At 39.0% G+C, this 16,837-nt stretch overlaps 1 protein-coding gene across 7 annotated transcripts in view; it reads left to right on the plus strand.

Moving 5' to 3' along the window:
• The window catches only part of VPS13B (vacuolar protein sorting 13 homolog B), a 416,489-nt gene that overhangs the window by 129,057 nt on the left and 270,595 nt on the right, over positions 1 to 16,837 (plus strand). For all 7 annotated transcript variants that reach the window (XM_010709173.3, XM_010709170.3, XM_019614165.2 and 4 more), the window contains 2 exons: positions 5,198 to 5,332; positions 6,168 to 6,341. In XM_010709173.3, coding sequence (XP_010707475.1) covers positions 5,198 to 5,332; positions 6,168 to 6,341 — 309 coding nt within the window. The remainder of the gene's footprint in view (positions 1 to 5,197; positions 5,333 to 6,167; positions 6,342 to 16,837) is intronic.

Consider the following 16,837-nt stretch of genomic DNA (forward strand, 5'->3'; position numbering starts at 1 on the left):
TAATTATGAGTACATATTGAGAGTTTGTGTATTCCTTCAGAGAATCACAGAATCGTAGGGGTTGAAAGAGACCTCCAGAGATCATCGAGTCCAACCCCCCTGCCAAAGCAGGTTCCTTACACCAGGTCGCACAAGTAGGTGTCCAGGCAGGTCTTGAATATCTCCAGAGAAGGAGGCTCCACAACCTCCCTGGGCAGCCTTTTCCAGTGCTCCGTCACCCTCACCGTGAAGAAGTTCTTGCGCACATTTGTGCAGAACTTCCTATGCTGCAGTTTCTGGCCGTTTCCCCTCGTCCTGTCTCCACACACTGCTGAAAACAGTCCGGCCTTGCCCCTCTGCCCCCACACCTTAGATATTTATAGACCTGGATCAGGTCCCCTCTCAGTCTTCTTTTTCCTAGGCTAAACAGACCCAGTTCACTTAGCCTTTCTTTACAGGTGAGATGCTCCAGGCTCTTCACCATCTTTGTGGCCATCCGCTGGACTCCTTCCAAGAGATCCCTGTCTTTTTTGTACTGGGGAGCCCAGAACTGGACGCGGTACTCCAGATGAGGCCTTACCAGGGCAGAGTAGAGGGGGAGGATCACCTCCCTCGACCTGCTGGACACACTCTTTTTAATGGCTCCCCAGAATGCCATTGGCCTTTTTGGCCACAAGGGCACACTGTTGGCTCATGGCCAACTTGTCGTCCACCAGGACACCCAGGTCCATCTCCGCAGAGCTCCTCTCCAGCAGGTCGTCCCCCAACTTGTACTAGTGCATGCAATTATTCCTCCCCAGATGCAAGACTCTACACTTGCTTTTATTAAACCTCATCTGGTTTCTTACTGCCCAGCTCTCCAGCCTATCCAGGTCTCGCTGAATGGCAGCACAGCCTTCAGGTGTGTCAGCCAATCCTCCCAACTTCGTATCATCAGCAAACTTGCTGAGGGTGGTCACTATCCCCTCATCAGGATCATTGATGAAGATGTTGAACAAGACCGGACCCAGCACAGACCCCTGAGGAACACCGCTAGTTACAGGTTTCCAACTGGACTCTGCACTGCCAACAACAACCCTCTGTGCTCTGCCAGTCAGCCAGTTCTCAACCCACCTCACTGTCCATTCATCTATCCCACACTTCCTCAGCTTTGTTATAAGGATGTCATGGGAGACAGTATCAAATGCCTTGCTGAAATCAAGGTAGACTACATCCACTGCTCTCCCAAAATCCACCCAGCCAGTGACAAAATCGTGGAAGGCCACCAGGTTGGTCAAGCACAACTGTCCCCTGGTGAACCCATGCTGACTACTCCTGATAACCTCCTTTTCTCCCAGTTGTCTGGAGATGGTATCCAGCACAAGCTGTTCCATCACCTTTCCAGGGACAGAGGTGAGGCTGACAGGCCTATAATTAGCTGGATCTTCCTTCTTGCCCTTTTTGAAGACCGGAGTGACGTTGGCTATCCTCCAGTCTTCAGGCATCTCCCCCGTTCTCCAAGACCTCTCAAAGATGACAGAGAGTGGTTCAGCAATGACCTCCACCAGCTCCCTCAGCACCCGTGGATGCATCCCATTGGGTCCCATGGATTTATGAACATTGGTGTTGCCTAGGTGCTCTTGAACCGCCTCTTCCCTGACTAAAGGGAAGTCTCCCATTCCCCAGACCCTCTCACTAACCTCCAGGGTCTGGGATACCCGAGGGAGAGTTTTTTCACTGAAGACAGAAGCAAAGAAGGCATTCAGTATCTCTGCCTTCTCAGCATCCCCCGTTACCAGAACACCCCCCTCACTTAGTAGAGGAGCCACATTCTCCTTAGTCTTCCTTTTACTGTTAACATACTTATAAAAGCCTTTTTTATTCCTTTATCAACTTTGCCAGATTCAATTCCAGGTGGGCTTTAGCTTTCCTTATCGCATCCCTGCAGGCCCTGGCAACATTTCTATATTCTTCCCAAGTGGTCAGACCCTTTTTCCACATTTCATGGACCTTCTTCTTCTCTTTGAGTTTGTGCACGAGCTCCTTGCTCATCCACACAGGTCTCCTGCCACCCTTTCCTGATTTCTTGCGCACAGGGACGCACTGATCCTGAGCTTGGAAGAAGAGCTGTTTAAATGCCAACCAGCTCTCACAGGCCCCCTTGCCTTCTAACACCCGAGCCCACGGGATAGCTCCAAGTAAGTCCTGGAAGAGATCGAAGTTGGCTCTCTTAAAGTTCAGGATAGCGATCCTACTTTTTGCTTCGCTTCTTCCACTCAAGGTCTTGAACTCCACCATCTTGTGATCACTACAGTCCAAGCTGTTGCCGACCTTTACTTCCTTGACAAGCCCTTCCTTATTAGTGAAAATAAGGTCCAGCAACATCCCACCCCTCATTGGTTCCTCCACCACCTGCATCAGAAAGTTGTCTTCAACACGTTGCAGGAACCGTCTGGACCGCACGTGCCTGGCCATGTTGCTTATCCATCAAATATCTAGATAATTGAAGTCCCCCGTAAGCGCCAGCACCTGGGATCGTGACGCTACTTCCAGTTGCTTATGGAAGGCCTCATCAACCTCCTTCTCCTGATCAGGGGCCTGTAGTACATACCCACAGCAGTGTCAGCCATACTAGCCTGCCCCTTGATTCTCACTCACAAGCTCTCCACTGCAACACCACTGTACCCCAGGTGGAGTTCAATACGTTCTAGCTGCTCTCTCACATAAAGAGCAATTCCACCACCCCGCCTCGCAAGCTGATCTTTCCTAAAAAGCACATAGCCCTCCATGACAACATTCCAGTCATGCGAGCTGTCCCACCACTTCTCCATGATCGCAATGAGATCGTAGCCGTGTGACCGCACACAGAACTCCAACTCTTCCTGTTTATTTCCCATACTTCAAGGCCAAGTTATTCAGCCTTTTTAATGTCCTTCCAGCTACTGGTTGGGTGCAAATGCTCTGGCCACTTTGAGCTGTGCTTTGCTGACTGTTGTGCGTATACTGGTGGTTTGAGTTACAGGGCAACTATACCCACATTTTCATGAAAATCACAGAGGATAAGTGTATCTGCTTACCCTGCTTTATCTTGCTAAAATTCAGTGAGTCCAGAAGTTATTTTGTGAGGGAACAGGAGAGAGCAAAGACAAATCGTTGCAGTCACATGCAACTTGTTTCCTTGTTATCAGATGTGATACTAAAACTGAAATGCCTTAACACCTATGTCAAGAAGTGGACTTAACGATGGAAAATTCTAAGTATTACTTAGCGAATTACTTACTATATTTTCCATAGGGAAGCGAGAGAAATGTATGAGGCATTACAGCTTGTGCTTTGAGCCATAAAAGTGCTGCTGGGAGGTGGATATAGCAACATTGTTATGCTTCAGGCATAATTTTGGATGCTGTTAGCTATTTTATCGTCTGTTTTGGCATAGGGGAAAAAAAAACAGAAAACAAATCCTTGATTTTTGCAACACAGTGGACTGTGTTTGCAGAAGTGTAGAAGTACAAGACGAAGAGCCAACATAAGGAAATGCCTAGAGAAACCCTATCTGCTTTTGGCAAATTTATGCATCATTTCTGATATAAAACCATAGGTGAAAGGGGATTTTCAGCTTTAAAAGAGTCTCGCCCCAGGCAGGGTTGTGTATGAGGATGATGCTAACACCAGTAGCTGATCCTGTAGACTAGAAGCCAAGGAGGTCTTGTAGTGCCAGACATGCAGACAGGTTGCAGAGTGAGCATTCCCTGAGCCTGAGGCCTTCCTGAATCCCGACTCAGGAGAAGACTGGATGTGCCTTAACCCCAGCAATCAGGTTAAAATGTGATAAGACAGTATGTGTAGAATGTAGAACCCATTTCCTGGGTTTGCTTCATGCTATGTGTCCCTTTCTATGCTGTTTTTCTTCCTACTGTGCTTTTTATTCAAAAACTATTCTTGTATCTTTCCCGGGCAAGAAGTCTGTTTACCAAATGATTTTGTGTGGATTACCAAATGCTTTTTAATGCTTAGGAACTGAAATAGGCACAGTGAACAAAGCCCAGTTACCAGATTGTGAAATTTCTCTTTCCTATCAATTAGAGAAATAACCATTTTTCCTCACTAGGAAAGGTTGGAATCAGTCTTTAGAGACTCCTTGAGAGATTGTGCAAAAAATTAATTCTTTAGAGAATATATTAAGTTTATTTAATATGCGTAACTATCTTGAAGCACAAATCAAAATGCTTTTTCATTTTTTATATCTGCTATTCCATAATACTTTTCTTGCATAATTATAGATTTTGGAACAAATTCTACGTTACGTATGTAAGGAAATGGTTCCATAATTATACTAATGCTTGCATAATTAAGAAAGTGCTTGCCAACTTACTGACAAATTCAGAGTCACTGTTGCGTCGAGGGGGAAAAAACTTTAAAAATGGTAACTTCTGTTAGTTTTTCCTTTCATGCTACTTACAGGTGCTGAAATGGTTTCTTTCTCATTTGTGACTGAATTTATGTGCTTGTTCTCCAATAGGTAGCTGTGCACAGCACCGGAGGGCTGGCTGCCCCTGCCCATGCTGCGAGGCTCTGTGGGCTGCATGGCCCTACCCTATGCAGCCTCTGGAGCCACAGCTCAGGCCGGTGGCTCAGGAATGCCAGTGCCCCGTGTTGTTCTGAGCACTGCGTGCTTTGCTGGGTGCACAAATGGGGTTGAAAAAAGACCACCAAAACTTGGTTCTACTTGTGACCTAAGGCAAGGTTTGAACTCTAGGTTCCATTGAGCAAGAGCAAGTGAGCTGGCCCTCTGTACTCTTCAGCCACGTAGGTTTAGTGCCTTTACGTTGCTACCGAGACAAGTGTTGTTGCCTAAATGTGGGCTCAAAACACTAAGTCATTTTAATATCCTGAAATGAAAGGGTCACAATAACAACAATTGAAAGAAAGTAGTTGGGGTGGCACTTACAAACTGAAAACAAAAGTGTATGTATGTGTATATATACATATTTATTATTGCAGTATCTAAGTGGCCTTGTGTGTTTTTCTCTCATTTCTGCCTATATTTATGTGTAACTGTATTACGAAGTCTACAGAATGCGCTCCCACTTCCCGTTAAAAACTGCGAATCAAAACAAAAATGCTATAAGAACATCTAAGGTAGATAATTAAAGTATAATTAAGTTTAAATGCCTTGGTAAAGGAATATAAAAATATTTAAATTCAACAGGCTAGTACATTTGCAGTTTTCTTTTATTAGGTGTGAAATCTAAGAATCCCCTGCCAACTCTTGAGGGCTCAATCCAGAATGTTGAATTGAAGTACTGCAGCACATCATTGGTCAAATGTGCCTCTGGGACCGTGGGATCAATAAAAATTTGTGCCAAAGCCCCAGGTATGTGCAGCTGGACCATGTAAAACTTTATTGCCTGTGTAGGAGAATTGGCCTTGCTTTTTACAAGGAGAGTTACTGAAACAAGAATTTACTCATTGTTCCTATGAATCAGAAAAGATTTTTTTGTATTCTGTTTTTGTTTTGTTGTTATTGTGTGCCAGGATGATCCAGTCTGGCCCTAGTTTAGTCAATTTTGACACTGAAAAAGGACACGATACTTAGTTTTTGTCTTCTGAGATAAAAATTAATCTAAAAGCACTAAAGAAACTGGAATAAACTACATTTTAGTATTACACAGCATATTTGCATTTTGCTCTATTTGTAGTATTATATTTTATTTTGTTTATTTTTTCATGTCTCATTTTCCATCAGTGGTGCAAGTGTTTCACTTCTCACTTGAGAAGGACTTGAGGACTTGGTGATAAATAATTTTAAATTTTGTTTAACATGCTTTTTTTGAAGAGATTACAGTAACATTCTGGTTATCTACCGTCTTTTTATTGCTACATGGTAGCTAGTGTTAAGAACACTAAAACTAAGTGTTTTTAACTCTAAATTGAATTCAGGGTGATATTTTAAGAAATTATTTTATAAATTCAAAATGGAAATTACAATTATAAAGAGACTCAGTTACTTCGTTTGAAATCTTCCTAGAGGTCAAGACATTTACAAGATGGCATTAAGGAAGTGGCTTAATAGTTTATAAGTACTTGCTTTTTCTATTTCCTATTTAATTCTGTACTTGCAGTGTTAATAGGTGGACTAGTGAATGTTTGTAAGTTGAAAAATGATCTTGTTACAATAGGAGGTCTAAGAAGTCTAATCTTTATCTTAGGTGATGGTGGAAAAGAGAAGCTGATTCCTTTAATTCAAGGGCCTTCTGACACCAGAGACTTACACAGCAGTAAATGGCTCAATGAGAGCAGAAAGCCAGAATCTCTCTTAGCTCCAGATTTGGTAGCCTTTACAATTCAAATTCCACAGTGTATGGACTACTGCCATAATTCTGGTAAGTGCAAAACTCTTGTTAAGCTGGTATCGCATTACATTTTCCTATCCAATGTAATTTTCAAAAGAGGGGCTTGATATAAAATGTGCCAAATGCCAAGGTATCTTTTTCACATGCCGCACATGTAATAGCTGCAGCTCACTGTGAGACACAAAAACTCAACGCAGTACTTTGATATATGTCCTCTTCAGTAAGAAATGCTTCATTGACTTTGGTTGCCCTATAAATAAATTATACTGGGCCTTTTGTAAACATTTTTATTTTTTGCCAGGGTTCTTGCTGAAAATGTTACTTTTGTTCTTTCTTTCCTCTAATAACTTGAGCTTCTCATGCAGAAGTTGACATATTACGTTTGAAGCGGTTCACATAAATTTGCAGGATAGTTTGTAATTCAATTAATACATTTTCTAAATTAATTCTTAATAATTGAAAAGATGATTTTTAAGATGCGTGATTGTACATTTGTCTTTGAGTATGCATTTTTCTTTCTTGAGGAGTATACATTTGTCTTTCTTGAGTTGATGTTGTGATCGATTTAAATGAGAAACAAGTTAATGTTTTTCAGGGATTTGCTCAGGTAAATTTAAAGATGTTGACTTTTTGGGCACTAATACTCTAATCTAACATTCATATGATTTCTCTGAGCTTTAAACATAACACTGGTCTGTTTCAAGCATCACTAAATCTGACTTAAATACAGCTTGAGAAATACACATATTTAGGTTTTGCTGTTAGTTGTTGCATTTTACAAGTGACATTAAACGGTTGCTCCATGTTAAGAATGGTGTAAGGGGATAAAAAGGAAAAAGAAAAATGTAGATTAAAGAAAGCAAAAATATCAAATGGCCACAGTACTGCCAAATATAGGAAGTGCTTGAAAGTGTTTTATCTATTTTTCATTTTTAATGAAAAGTGATTTTTTAATGGTTGTTGGATATCATTAATCTGTTAAGCAGTGGCAAATTTATTATTGTCTTTGCAAATGTGTATACAAGCAAAATCTGTTTTTCTTCTGTGCAAAGCAAATTATTTGTAAGCAGTAGCCACTTCATCAGTTTTTAGGTTATTATCTCAGCAATGGTACTTGTACGTTTCTTGGAGAGTATCATACTGAAATGTTTGATGCTGTTTTTATAACAATTAACTTAAGCTCCTGCCACTAAAACATTGCCTCATACCAGTTCATGATTCAGATTGCTCAGATCCCTTTTTAAAAGAAAGAAGTGACGTAAATCTGTTGGACCTGCTGTCTCACTGAAGTAACTTTGAATGTTCATAATGCTAACAATATTTATTACTATTATTGATTAATGCTTTTTCTGCCTTTATTGAAGTTTAATTTTCTGATTTGTCTCAGAATATTCTTTAACCCTTAAGGGAGCTGTGCATACATAGAATATTTATTAAAAAAAAAAGGAAAAACCCCAAAACCAAAACTATGTTACAGAGTAATTACAGTTGTTACTGGTCACAGCAGTCATGTATAGTTTAGCCCATAAGTGAAATGGATAATCCAGTTAGATAGCAATCTGTATTTGGTGGTTGTGACAGATGATGCCTTAGAGAATTAAGAGATGAACAAATGAAGCATGGTTCAGAGTGTATGCAGGGACTTGGAGGTTGATTAACAGTATTGCAAAAAACTGATTCATAACATACAAATATCCTTGATACCTGTCATACCTTGTAGATGAGCGGAGGTGCATTTAAAATGTTATGATTTGGAAATTTCCTGGGCCACCCGCCCCATTCCTCTGGAAAGCAGTGTTGATTTTATGTGGTCTGTGGTGGTTTGTTGATCTGTGCACCCTGTCCTACAGCTCTAGGTCTGCCTGTGCAGAGTAGTGTACTACAAATGAGAGTAGGTGTGGATTTTCTCTTGTTAGTTTTGTTTTGTACACAAAGTGAGGGAGCAGCATTTAAGCTATCTCAAGTTCTATCCAAACGATGACGGAATTAAAGTCTTCACATTCAAATACTTGCTGAAGGAAGTGAGGCAGTGTAATACAGGAGATACAATTAGCCTTTTCATCACGAATGTAGAAACTACATGAAGTGATTTGAAAGCATAAAAATGCTTTTGCTGTCAGTTGCAGTCACTTCTGGGAATTAAAGCTCTACTGGATAATTTGACAGCAAATTCAGCTTATGCCACGGGGGAATAAAAGTGCTATTTAAAGCTTCATTATTGGAGATGATTTGGCAGTACTGAAGTTGTGCTATTGGAGTCATTTCTCCTAATAATATTAGATGTGATGGTCTGCAATAGGAATTAATACTGCAAGAAAGAGTAAGGAATAGTGCAACCTGCTTGTTGAAAGAATCAATCTGTCCATGATGGATGAGAAAAAAATATCTAGTGTTGTTCTGTACTGTCAGATTGCTAGAGATAAGACTGGAGCAAGCGTTGTAAAAATAGCCATGTAGCTGATGCTGTTTGAGATATAGATGTGGTTTCCGAAAGAGTTAAGGGGAACTGCAGTTCCAGTTTGGTGGGAGTGATTTTGGTGGTTAAAACCCAGAGAAATTGCTTCTCTGGATGAGAGTTTCTGGTACTCCAACAAACAATGGGACTACATCCTGAAAGAGTTTGTGGAAGAATCTTGGAATACAACACAATGGCTTGAGTGGTCGCTTTTTTAAATTTTGCCTATATAAACATGAAGGAGGTGTAGCTTATGAATTCCTTATGCATCTGTGAGGTCGAATGGAAAACAACTGGGTCCAAAATAAAAACAGTTATTTGGGTATGAAGTGCCAGGGAGTAGTTTGTGCCAATGGCATGCATTTCTTGAATAATTCGGGTGAGTTCAGCTGGAGAACAGGTAGGAGCCCTTTTCTCCCCTTATTGTGTCAGCTGCTGCATTTTGCCACTAAAATCCTGTGATCCATGGTGACCCAGGCTACTGTGCAGCTCCCTTTTGTTGCTCAACTGCAGGTGGCCCTGCAAAGGTTGAGTGTGTATTTACAATTGGAGTGATAAAGCATTTTGCACAAGTATTTTATTTCTTATTTGCTACTGAGAGGAAGAGAAAAAGATTGTTTCTAGCAGTGACATGCTGCATTGATCACATGCATTGAGTATTTTTATGAAACATTATTCCAAAAAGGGCAACGTTGAAGTGCACTATGTGGAATATCTGCAAACAAACTAAGAATAGCATGTAACAACTTCATGTGCTGGTGATAATTTAGGAATGGTCTTTTATTGTTTGGTATCATTAGCACAATGCTAGAAGTACTTAGGGATTTTGTTTAATCCTTAATTATATGTCTGCATGGTGCTTTTAATTTTGGGTACTTTGTTGTATAAAAATTTCCTCAAGAATCTCTGTGCATAGTTGTAAAAATCAGGGGATGTACTGCCCTATCTTTATCTAAACTGCAGCATGTGCAATACAGAAGAGAGAGGCTGGGGGACGTCTTAATGGCTTCTCTGAACTAACCCTGGATTTATTAACCCTCGGAGCAAGCAGCAGACCTTGTTTGTTTCACCTGGCCTTTGAGAGAAATAGGGAGATTTCAAAATGAATGTGGGTGTTAGTATTTAATTATGGGCAGCTGTTGAATAGATGAGGTGAGCTGATTAAGCTCTGTTTGGTTTGCCATATTGAATAAATGGGAGTGCGTGCATAGCCGGTGTATGGAGAATTCTATTACATATAAATCAAGAGGAAGTAAAAATTAAAAACTAAAAGAATCAAATATGCCTTGAGATCCACTCAAATTCTCAGCAATGCAGCAGTAAAATTATCAAGTAAATGAAAATGCCTGTATGAATGTCATGCTCATATATGGTAAATTGGTAGACCCTGTTGATCAAAATAAGAGTGCAAAGAGTCTGCTGTAGTTTGTATGAAAGCTGCACAAAGAGTGAAGAGTAAATACTGAACCTTGGAGAAGTTGGTAAGTGCTCATTTAAGTGATATATTAAGTTTCCAAGCATTTTTGGATTTTTTTCTCTACTGTGAATTTTTCTTAGTTTAGAGAAGATCTTTCCCCTCCAAACAAAGGAAAAATGGATTTATGAAGGGAAAATACGATTAAATGTTTAAAGATATCATAAATACAAACATAAATAATAATAAAAAAAGTTGTAAATGTTGCACTGGGAATATCATATGTTTTTCCCCCTCAAAAACCTGCTGATATCTGTTTGAGTGTATCTGAAAGGAGGGAACAGATTTTATATGCATTTCTTTTTCTGCATAAAATACTCTGTATGCCCCCTGACTTCCCATTTCTCAGACTTCAAAACAAAACTGACAGTGGCATTTTTCTGTTTATTAATTTTGACTTCTTAGATGGGGACAACACAAAGTCTGGATTTTAAAGCTAGAATTATTCGAATTTTAAAGTTTTCAGTTCTACTTTAAAGGAATGCCTGAACTTGTAAATAAAGCAAACTTATAAAAGAGAATTCCTAAAGTAATTTGAAGTATTTTGGAACAATTTGACACAATGAATGAGTACAAATGCTGAATATATTGCAGTAATTAAAGACAATTCACATTTGTGGTTTGGGCATAAATGTGTAAAAATTATACCCATCTATCTTATTACATTTCCTTTTCTCTCCCTGAGGATTTCACTATGTACTTTATCTGTAATTGTTGCCAGTTTTCTATCAAGTTCCCACTGGGCTTCTGGTGCAAAAAATCTTATCCTCTCGATGACAGAGCTTGCCTGAATGATTTCATGCTCTTAGCATTTTTGTTCACGGGAATTAGGGGCAGAATGTAACTGCAGCTGAACATAGCATCTATTTTTGTAATTTTGAAGTTTAGACTCTGTTATTGGAACTAAATGAAGAGATGCAGGTGTTCTCCAGTTCAAATCCTTTGGGATTTTTTGATGGTAGATGCTTGAAAAGAAAATGCATGTGTTTCCAGAGTCAAACAGCAGCTGTGGACAAGGATTTATGTTTTTCTCAGAACTTTGGGATTTCAAAATGTTACATTTAATCACATGCACAGAAAGGAGAGCAAATGTTAAAGATGTTACATATAAAACTAGGGGACTGATGTTTTTACCATACCAAGTAGTTGTGGGAATAGAGGAACAAAGTGATCTTTAATCTTAATATGAGCAATTTCAAAAGGATTATGATAGTTGCCAGGACTCTGCTCTTTCGAGAACAGCGCTCTTGCAGCAAACAACATTTATATCCTCTTAATTACTTGAAAAATCTGGCTTGCTCTCATACTTTGCATTGGAAAAATGCTAATAGTCTATGATACTGAAAGCACTATTTGTGTCTTACTTGTGTTGGAATAAGATGAATTTAAATTTAGATAAGTGTACATTTTGAGAAGAACTTGGTTGTTAATGTCATGGAGTTTTCCAAATTGAATTAAGAATAGTGGTTCAACTGCCTGAAGTGAGCTAAATTTGGAGTGTTTCTGAGTTGCAAAACTTGTGGGCAGAAAAATTTTGTGACAGTGCAATTTCTTCCTCTAGATTTTGAGATTAGTTGATCATAGAAAACAAAACATCAGATGGTTTGTTGATGAAGAGCAAGATTTTCTGCGTTCTTTTCAATTAGGAAGGGTGGATTTTGTTTTGGAGATTAATACCATTTAAAGATGGTGTTAGAATTTTTTTAGAGGTGAGGTTAAAGAAGATGCTCATCTCAAACCAAGATGTAGTTCATGTTAAAGTTTTCTGATCAATGGTGATTGGTATTCATGAAAAAAGAAACTGGTTTATCCCATATGAATCAGTTTCTCCTTTCACAGCTGCTCCGCTGAAGACACAACAACAATTACTTGTGATGTTAAAGTTTCTACTATGGAAACTCATAGTTGTAACAGATCAAATATGTTAATTTTATCACAAGTTCAAGTGGGGGCAGTTGGTGGGGGTACAGAGAGGTTCGGGATAGGAGGGTCATGTTGGGAACAGCAAGTCAATAGCAGTGTTAAATGTAAACTTGAGTTAAAACCTATTATCTGTTTAAGTAAAATTATCTTTTAGAATGCATGTGCTTTCATACATTTGTCACTTTGTTTATGCTTTGTCCTCATTCTTTACCTTTGAAACCGAGTATGTAGTGCACTACAGCGCAGGTTAAGTGTCATATATTTTCTAGACATAAATTCCCTCTGTAACTACTGTCTTACGAAAATCTAACGCTTACAACTTACTATGTCTAAGGGAAAAGTAAACTTGTCCTCAAGCACAGTCTCTCACTCTTCTGGCTCCAGTTAAAAATGTCACGTCCATGAGAGTAGGTAGCATTGTGGGGGGGGGACGTACTATTCCATACTAACTAGATTAACGTCATTTCCAGTGGGTTGCATTGCTTTTTGCAACTGGTAGTAAATTTTGGTTATAGAAAGGTAATTGTGCACTGCAGAAGTAACACAGTTCGTTTACCTTTCCTTCAAGGAATTCTGCAAATCCTCATGATATAAGTGCTGTTTTCATCTTTCTGCCTGAATTCTCTTTGTATGTCTGCCATAAATCCCTCAGCAATACAGACACACTAGAATTCTGAAATTGTGAGTGAATAGGATTCAGAAATCTGTAAAATGAGAATGGAAAAATGATCCTTTTTAAAAAACAAACAACCAACAACAACAAAACAAACTACACTCTGTCCTGTCCGTTGCTGGGAAGCAAATCTGCCTAATTCAGTTCCTTGAAAATGTCTATTTTATTTCATATTTTATGAGTGACTGACTTCAAGTGTGCTATTTTGCTACACTGACAGTCAACAAAGTAAAATCTCGAGCCGAAGAGATGTTTTTGTCCTATTTTCTTAATAGCAGCAGCCAGGTATTTTTGCAATATGGCAAAAAATTAAAATATTTAAAAATAAATGTGAACAATAAAGGTGTGGACTCAATTCCAAACAGCAGGAGTTTGAGACATTATGTGAGGAAATCTGTTGAGCAAGGGATTCTTTTCCGTACTTATATCTTTTTCTTTAGGAATGCATTGCTTGACTTTTTGTTTTGTCTCTGCCTGTAGATAGTGTAGGTCATCTTGGAGCTCCTGGGATAGGAGTTCATGCTTCAGTACTGGCAACTGTTGATTTGAGTGCAGTGTGAGGTCTGCACACTTAAAGTGCATAAGGGAAATCTTTCTACCTACTCTTTAAACAGAAAATAACCTAGAAAGTACTGTGAAACTAAGACAAAAACTGAGTGTTAAGCTTTTTTAACCTTGTAAATCATTACATTTCTAAAAGTTAGGAATGGCAGATGCGGGGCTATTCCTGCAGCCCTTATTTGTTTCTATGTATATGTGTTTCATAGGATTTCTTTTCACAGTCTTGACTATTTACATAGGGCGTCAAAGTGTTTCATAGACCACCACAGTCATATCTAATGCTTCATTGATGGAAAAAAACACCTAAGAATAGGGGTTCAAATGATAAATTCTATTTCCAGAACAGTAAAGGATAATGTTCCTGAGCTTCATATGTTTATGAAAATGCATTCACATTTTCTACTTGTGGCATCTGGAAAAGCATTATTCAGCAAAGCGACCAGACACTTACTGATGGTGCAGAGATTTTTGGAAATGTGACAGGCATATGCTCTCAGCAATTGCTGACACATAGCTTTGGACACTGAAATCTGTTTTTAATTGAGAAAATATATGTTGGCCAACATATCGGGATAGCTCCTACTCATTCTGAAAAAATGCCATGGGATCTTTAACTTCCATTTGGATGTTTCCCAGACATGGGCATAAGGGACTGTAACTGTTTACTTTCAAACGGTGTTTAAACCGTTTCCAGCTTTTATAATTGAATTATATTGCTCTCACTACCACTTTTGTGATGTAAATGGTTCATATAACATGGCAATTTTTTGTAATGAAATGTAAATAGATATAACTGAAAGGCAGTAGATGAAGTATAAATGCATTTTGACCAGGTCAACTCTTGTTTTTCAGATTTTATTAACAGTTGATTAAATACCATATTACTGAAAAGAAACTTAGCACATTTATGAAAACAGTATTAAGTATTCCCATTATGCATTTACACTGCAGAAATTGTGATGATTCTTTAGGTACAGTTAAACTCTGATTATGATTTCTGTGTGACTGATTTTTTTTTTTCTGCCATCATTTTTCAGCTCTGTAGTAGATGAGGCAAACAAACAAAACTAAAAAACTCAAAGCTACAGATCACTCACTCAAGACATTCAGATATTCCAGTTATAATACACACAAATAATGCAGTCTCACTTGCATGATTTGGGATACAGTCTGAAGTATTCAGCCATGTATTCTTCCACACACTGTTGTCCTGCAAAAATTCATTTCCATGATGCTACAAATACGCATTTACAGTTGCAGTGTAGTCGCACTTGTAACAATCTCCACAACTGGAGGTGACCACTGTCACTTCTGCTGAAATGCACCACCCACCACTTCACTGTGCTCACATCCACTGTTTTGTCGCCACACATGCTCAATAGATGTTGTAAATGGGTGCATTTTTCCACACGGAGGAATTCTGTTCGACACCTTTGCTTCATACACACTACCACATCAGACGCCATTTTGTCAGCCTGCCCGTCTGCTGCCATCTGTCACACAGCAATGACATGTAAGGAAATGTTGGTGGGAAGTTTCTTGCTCTGCTGTCACACCACTAACGTTCACCTCTGATGTCATGAGCTGACATAACAAAACAGGAGGCATTTCTTTCAGACCAGCCCTCATAAAAAGAAGCTGTTCACATCCCTAGGAACTGCCGAACCAGCATTAAATTGTTTTTAAATTAAACTGAGTAACTCCAGTGATGAGCCCTTACTAAGACATCTTCCTATAGTTTACCAAATTGCAATTGATTTTGAATAGATTAGCTTAAAGGTATTCAACTTCAGAAATGCTAAATAAGCTTAATTTCCTTCAAGTGCTACGAGGCTTCTGAAAATCACCATCTATTTTTATCAAAAACCTACAAACCATATAGAAATGAATGCTGCAGAAGCCATTAGTTACTTCTAACCTTTAGACCATTTAATCACTTCTGAGCTGTGTGAACTGATTTCATTTTCCCATCACCTCTGGAGGCACTGAAATCAAACTAATATGCGTGAGATATGTATATGTTCTTGTAGTCTAAGGCGACAGAAATACTTAAAATTGGTGTAAGGGAAGATTGCGCATTGTGCAACTTTTCAGCTCCGTTTAAGACCTCAATTTACTCTCTGAGAGCATTTAACTATGGATCTCTATGTAACAGATTTCTAAGTACAGCAACTGTAGCGCAAATGCTGTTTATCTAGCTACTAAATTTAGAAGTACATCTAATAAAAAAAAAAACTTCCCTCTGGGATATCTTGACATTTTTTTGTTTTACACAGGGTACTAAGTCCTTTGAGAAATCTAGTGATAGCATTATTTTGGATTATAATTCAATTAGAAGGCAAATGTTTAAATTAGTTATTCTCTGATTCACATTTTTCAGTAGAGGAAAAGACATAGTGAAAAGGAGAACAATTTGTTTTCCTGCAACCATGTCCGAATGAGAAAATCCTAGGTGTTGCCCTAATCTTGCAGCTGGTTTGGTTATGGCAAAAACATTTGCTGGAGAAAAGTAATTTGCTGAGTTTTGTGTTCCTATTCACTCTTGCGCTACTAATTGTTGGTATCGAGCTCCACTTAACAGCACAGCAAATTAATGCAAAGCCTGCTTTTCCTAAGTGTTTTCCTAATTGCTGATGTGTTTTCAATACGTGGCAGATAGATCTCAAAAAAGAAAAGGTGATTTTTCCCCTAGAGACTTAGAAAATTGCTTCTTATTGTTATAACAGAATAGGAAATCATTTTGGGGTTGTACTGTCTTAACTGAATGAGATTATTGCATGGTTATGCACCACAAAGCATTGCCAGAGAAATGGGTGCCCTATCAATGGGAATGGAAAGGTCGGGAAGTCCTGAACAAATGTGTCAGCTCTTTGTCAGTGCAGTAAGCGTCTGCCTACATCTGTCAGTTCTTCCACTTTTAGCCTCTGTACATCATCTGTCATTGTACAGCTTCTGGGGCCATTTGCCTGGGATGGATGCCAAGCTGGAGAAGTAGCTGGGACTGTGCTGCTTTATGTCCAGGAGCGCTGGAATAGCAGCCTGCTACATGTGGGAGGGTGGGCAGGAAGGCACCAATCGGTGTGAGCTGCAGCTTTTTGAATGTCAGCTCACACCGATTGAATGTCAATGAGAACTGTTGCACTGGAGGGGAAAAAGTGATGGTGTTCCAGTAATGTAACTCAAACCCTAAATGAAAATAAGGAATAGTCCTGAATGTTCATGTTAGGTTAATAATCTGAATGCATCAGAGGCTGACTGCCTCTTGCCATCTCCTGGTGCCTCACCAGTACCTATAATTGTTTCTTTCTTTCTTTCTTTTTATTGAGATGAAGCTACTTAAATGGTAAAGAAATGTAGCTTCAATACAGTGAAAAGTGTGAATATGTAAAATTGGCTTTCATAGAAGAGTTTTTGTTGTGTTTTTTTCTTTTTTTTTCTTT

The sequence above is a fragment of the Meleagris gallopavo genome, chromosome 3 (assembly GCF_000146605.3).
Source record: "Meleagris gallopavo isolate NT-WF06-2002-E0010 breed Aviagen turkey brand Nicholas breeding stock chromosome 3, Turkey_5.1, whole genome shotgun sequence".
Classification (NCBI taxonomy): Eukaryota; Metazoa; Chordata; class Aves; order Galliformes; family Phasianidae; genus Meleagris; species Meleagris gallopavo.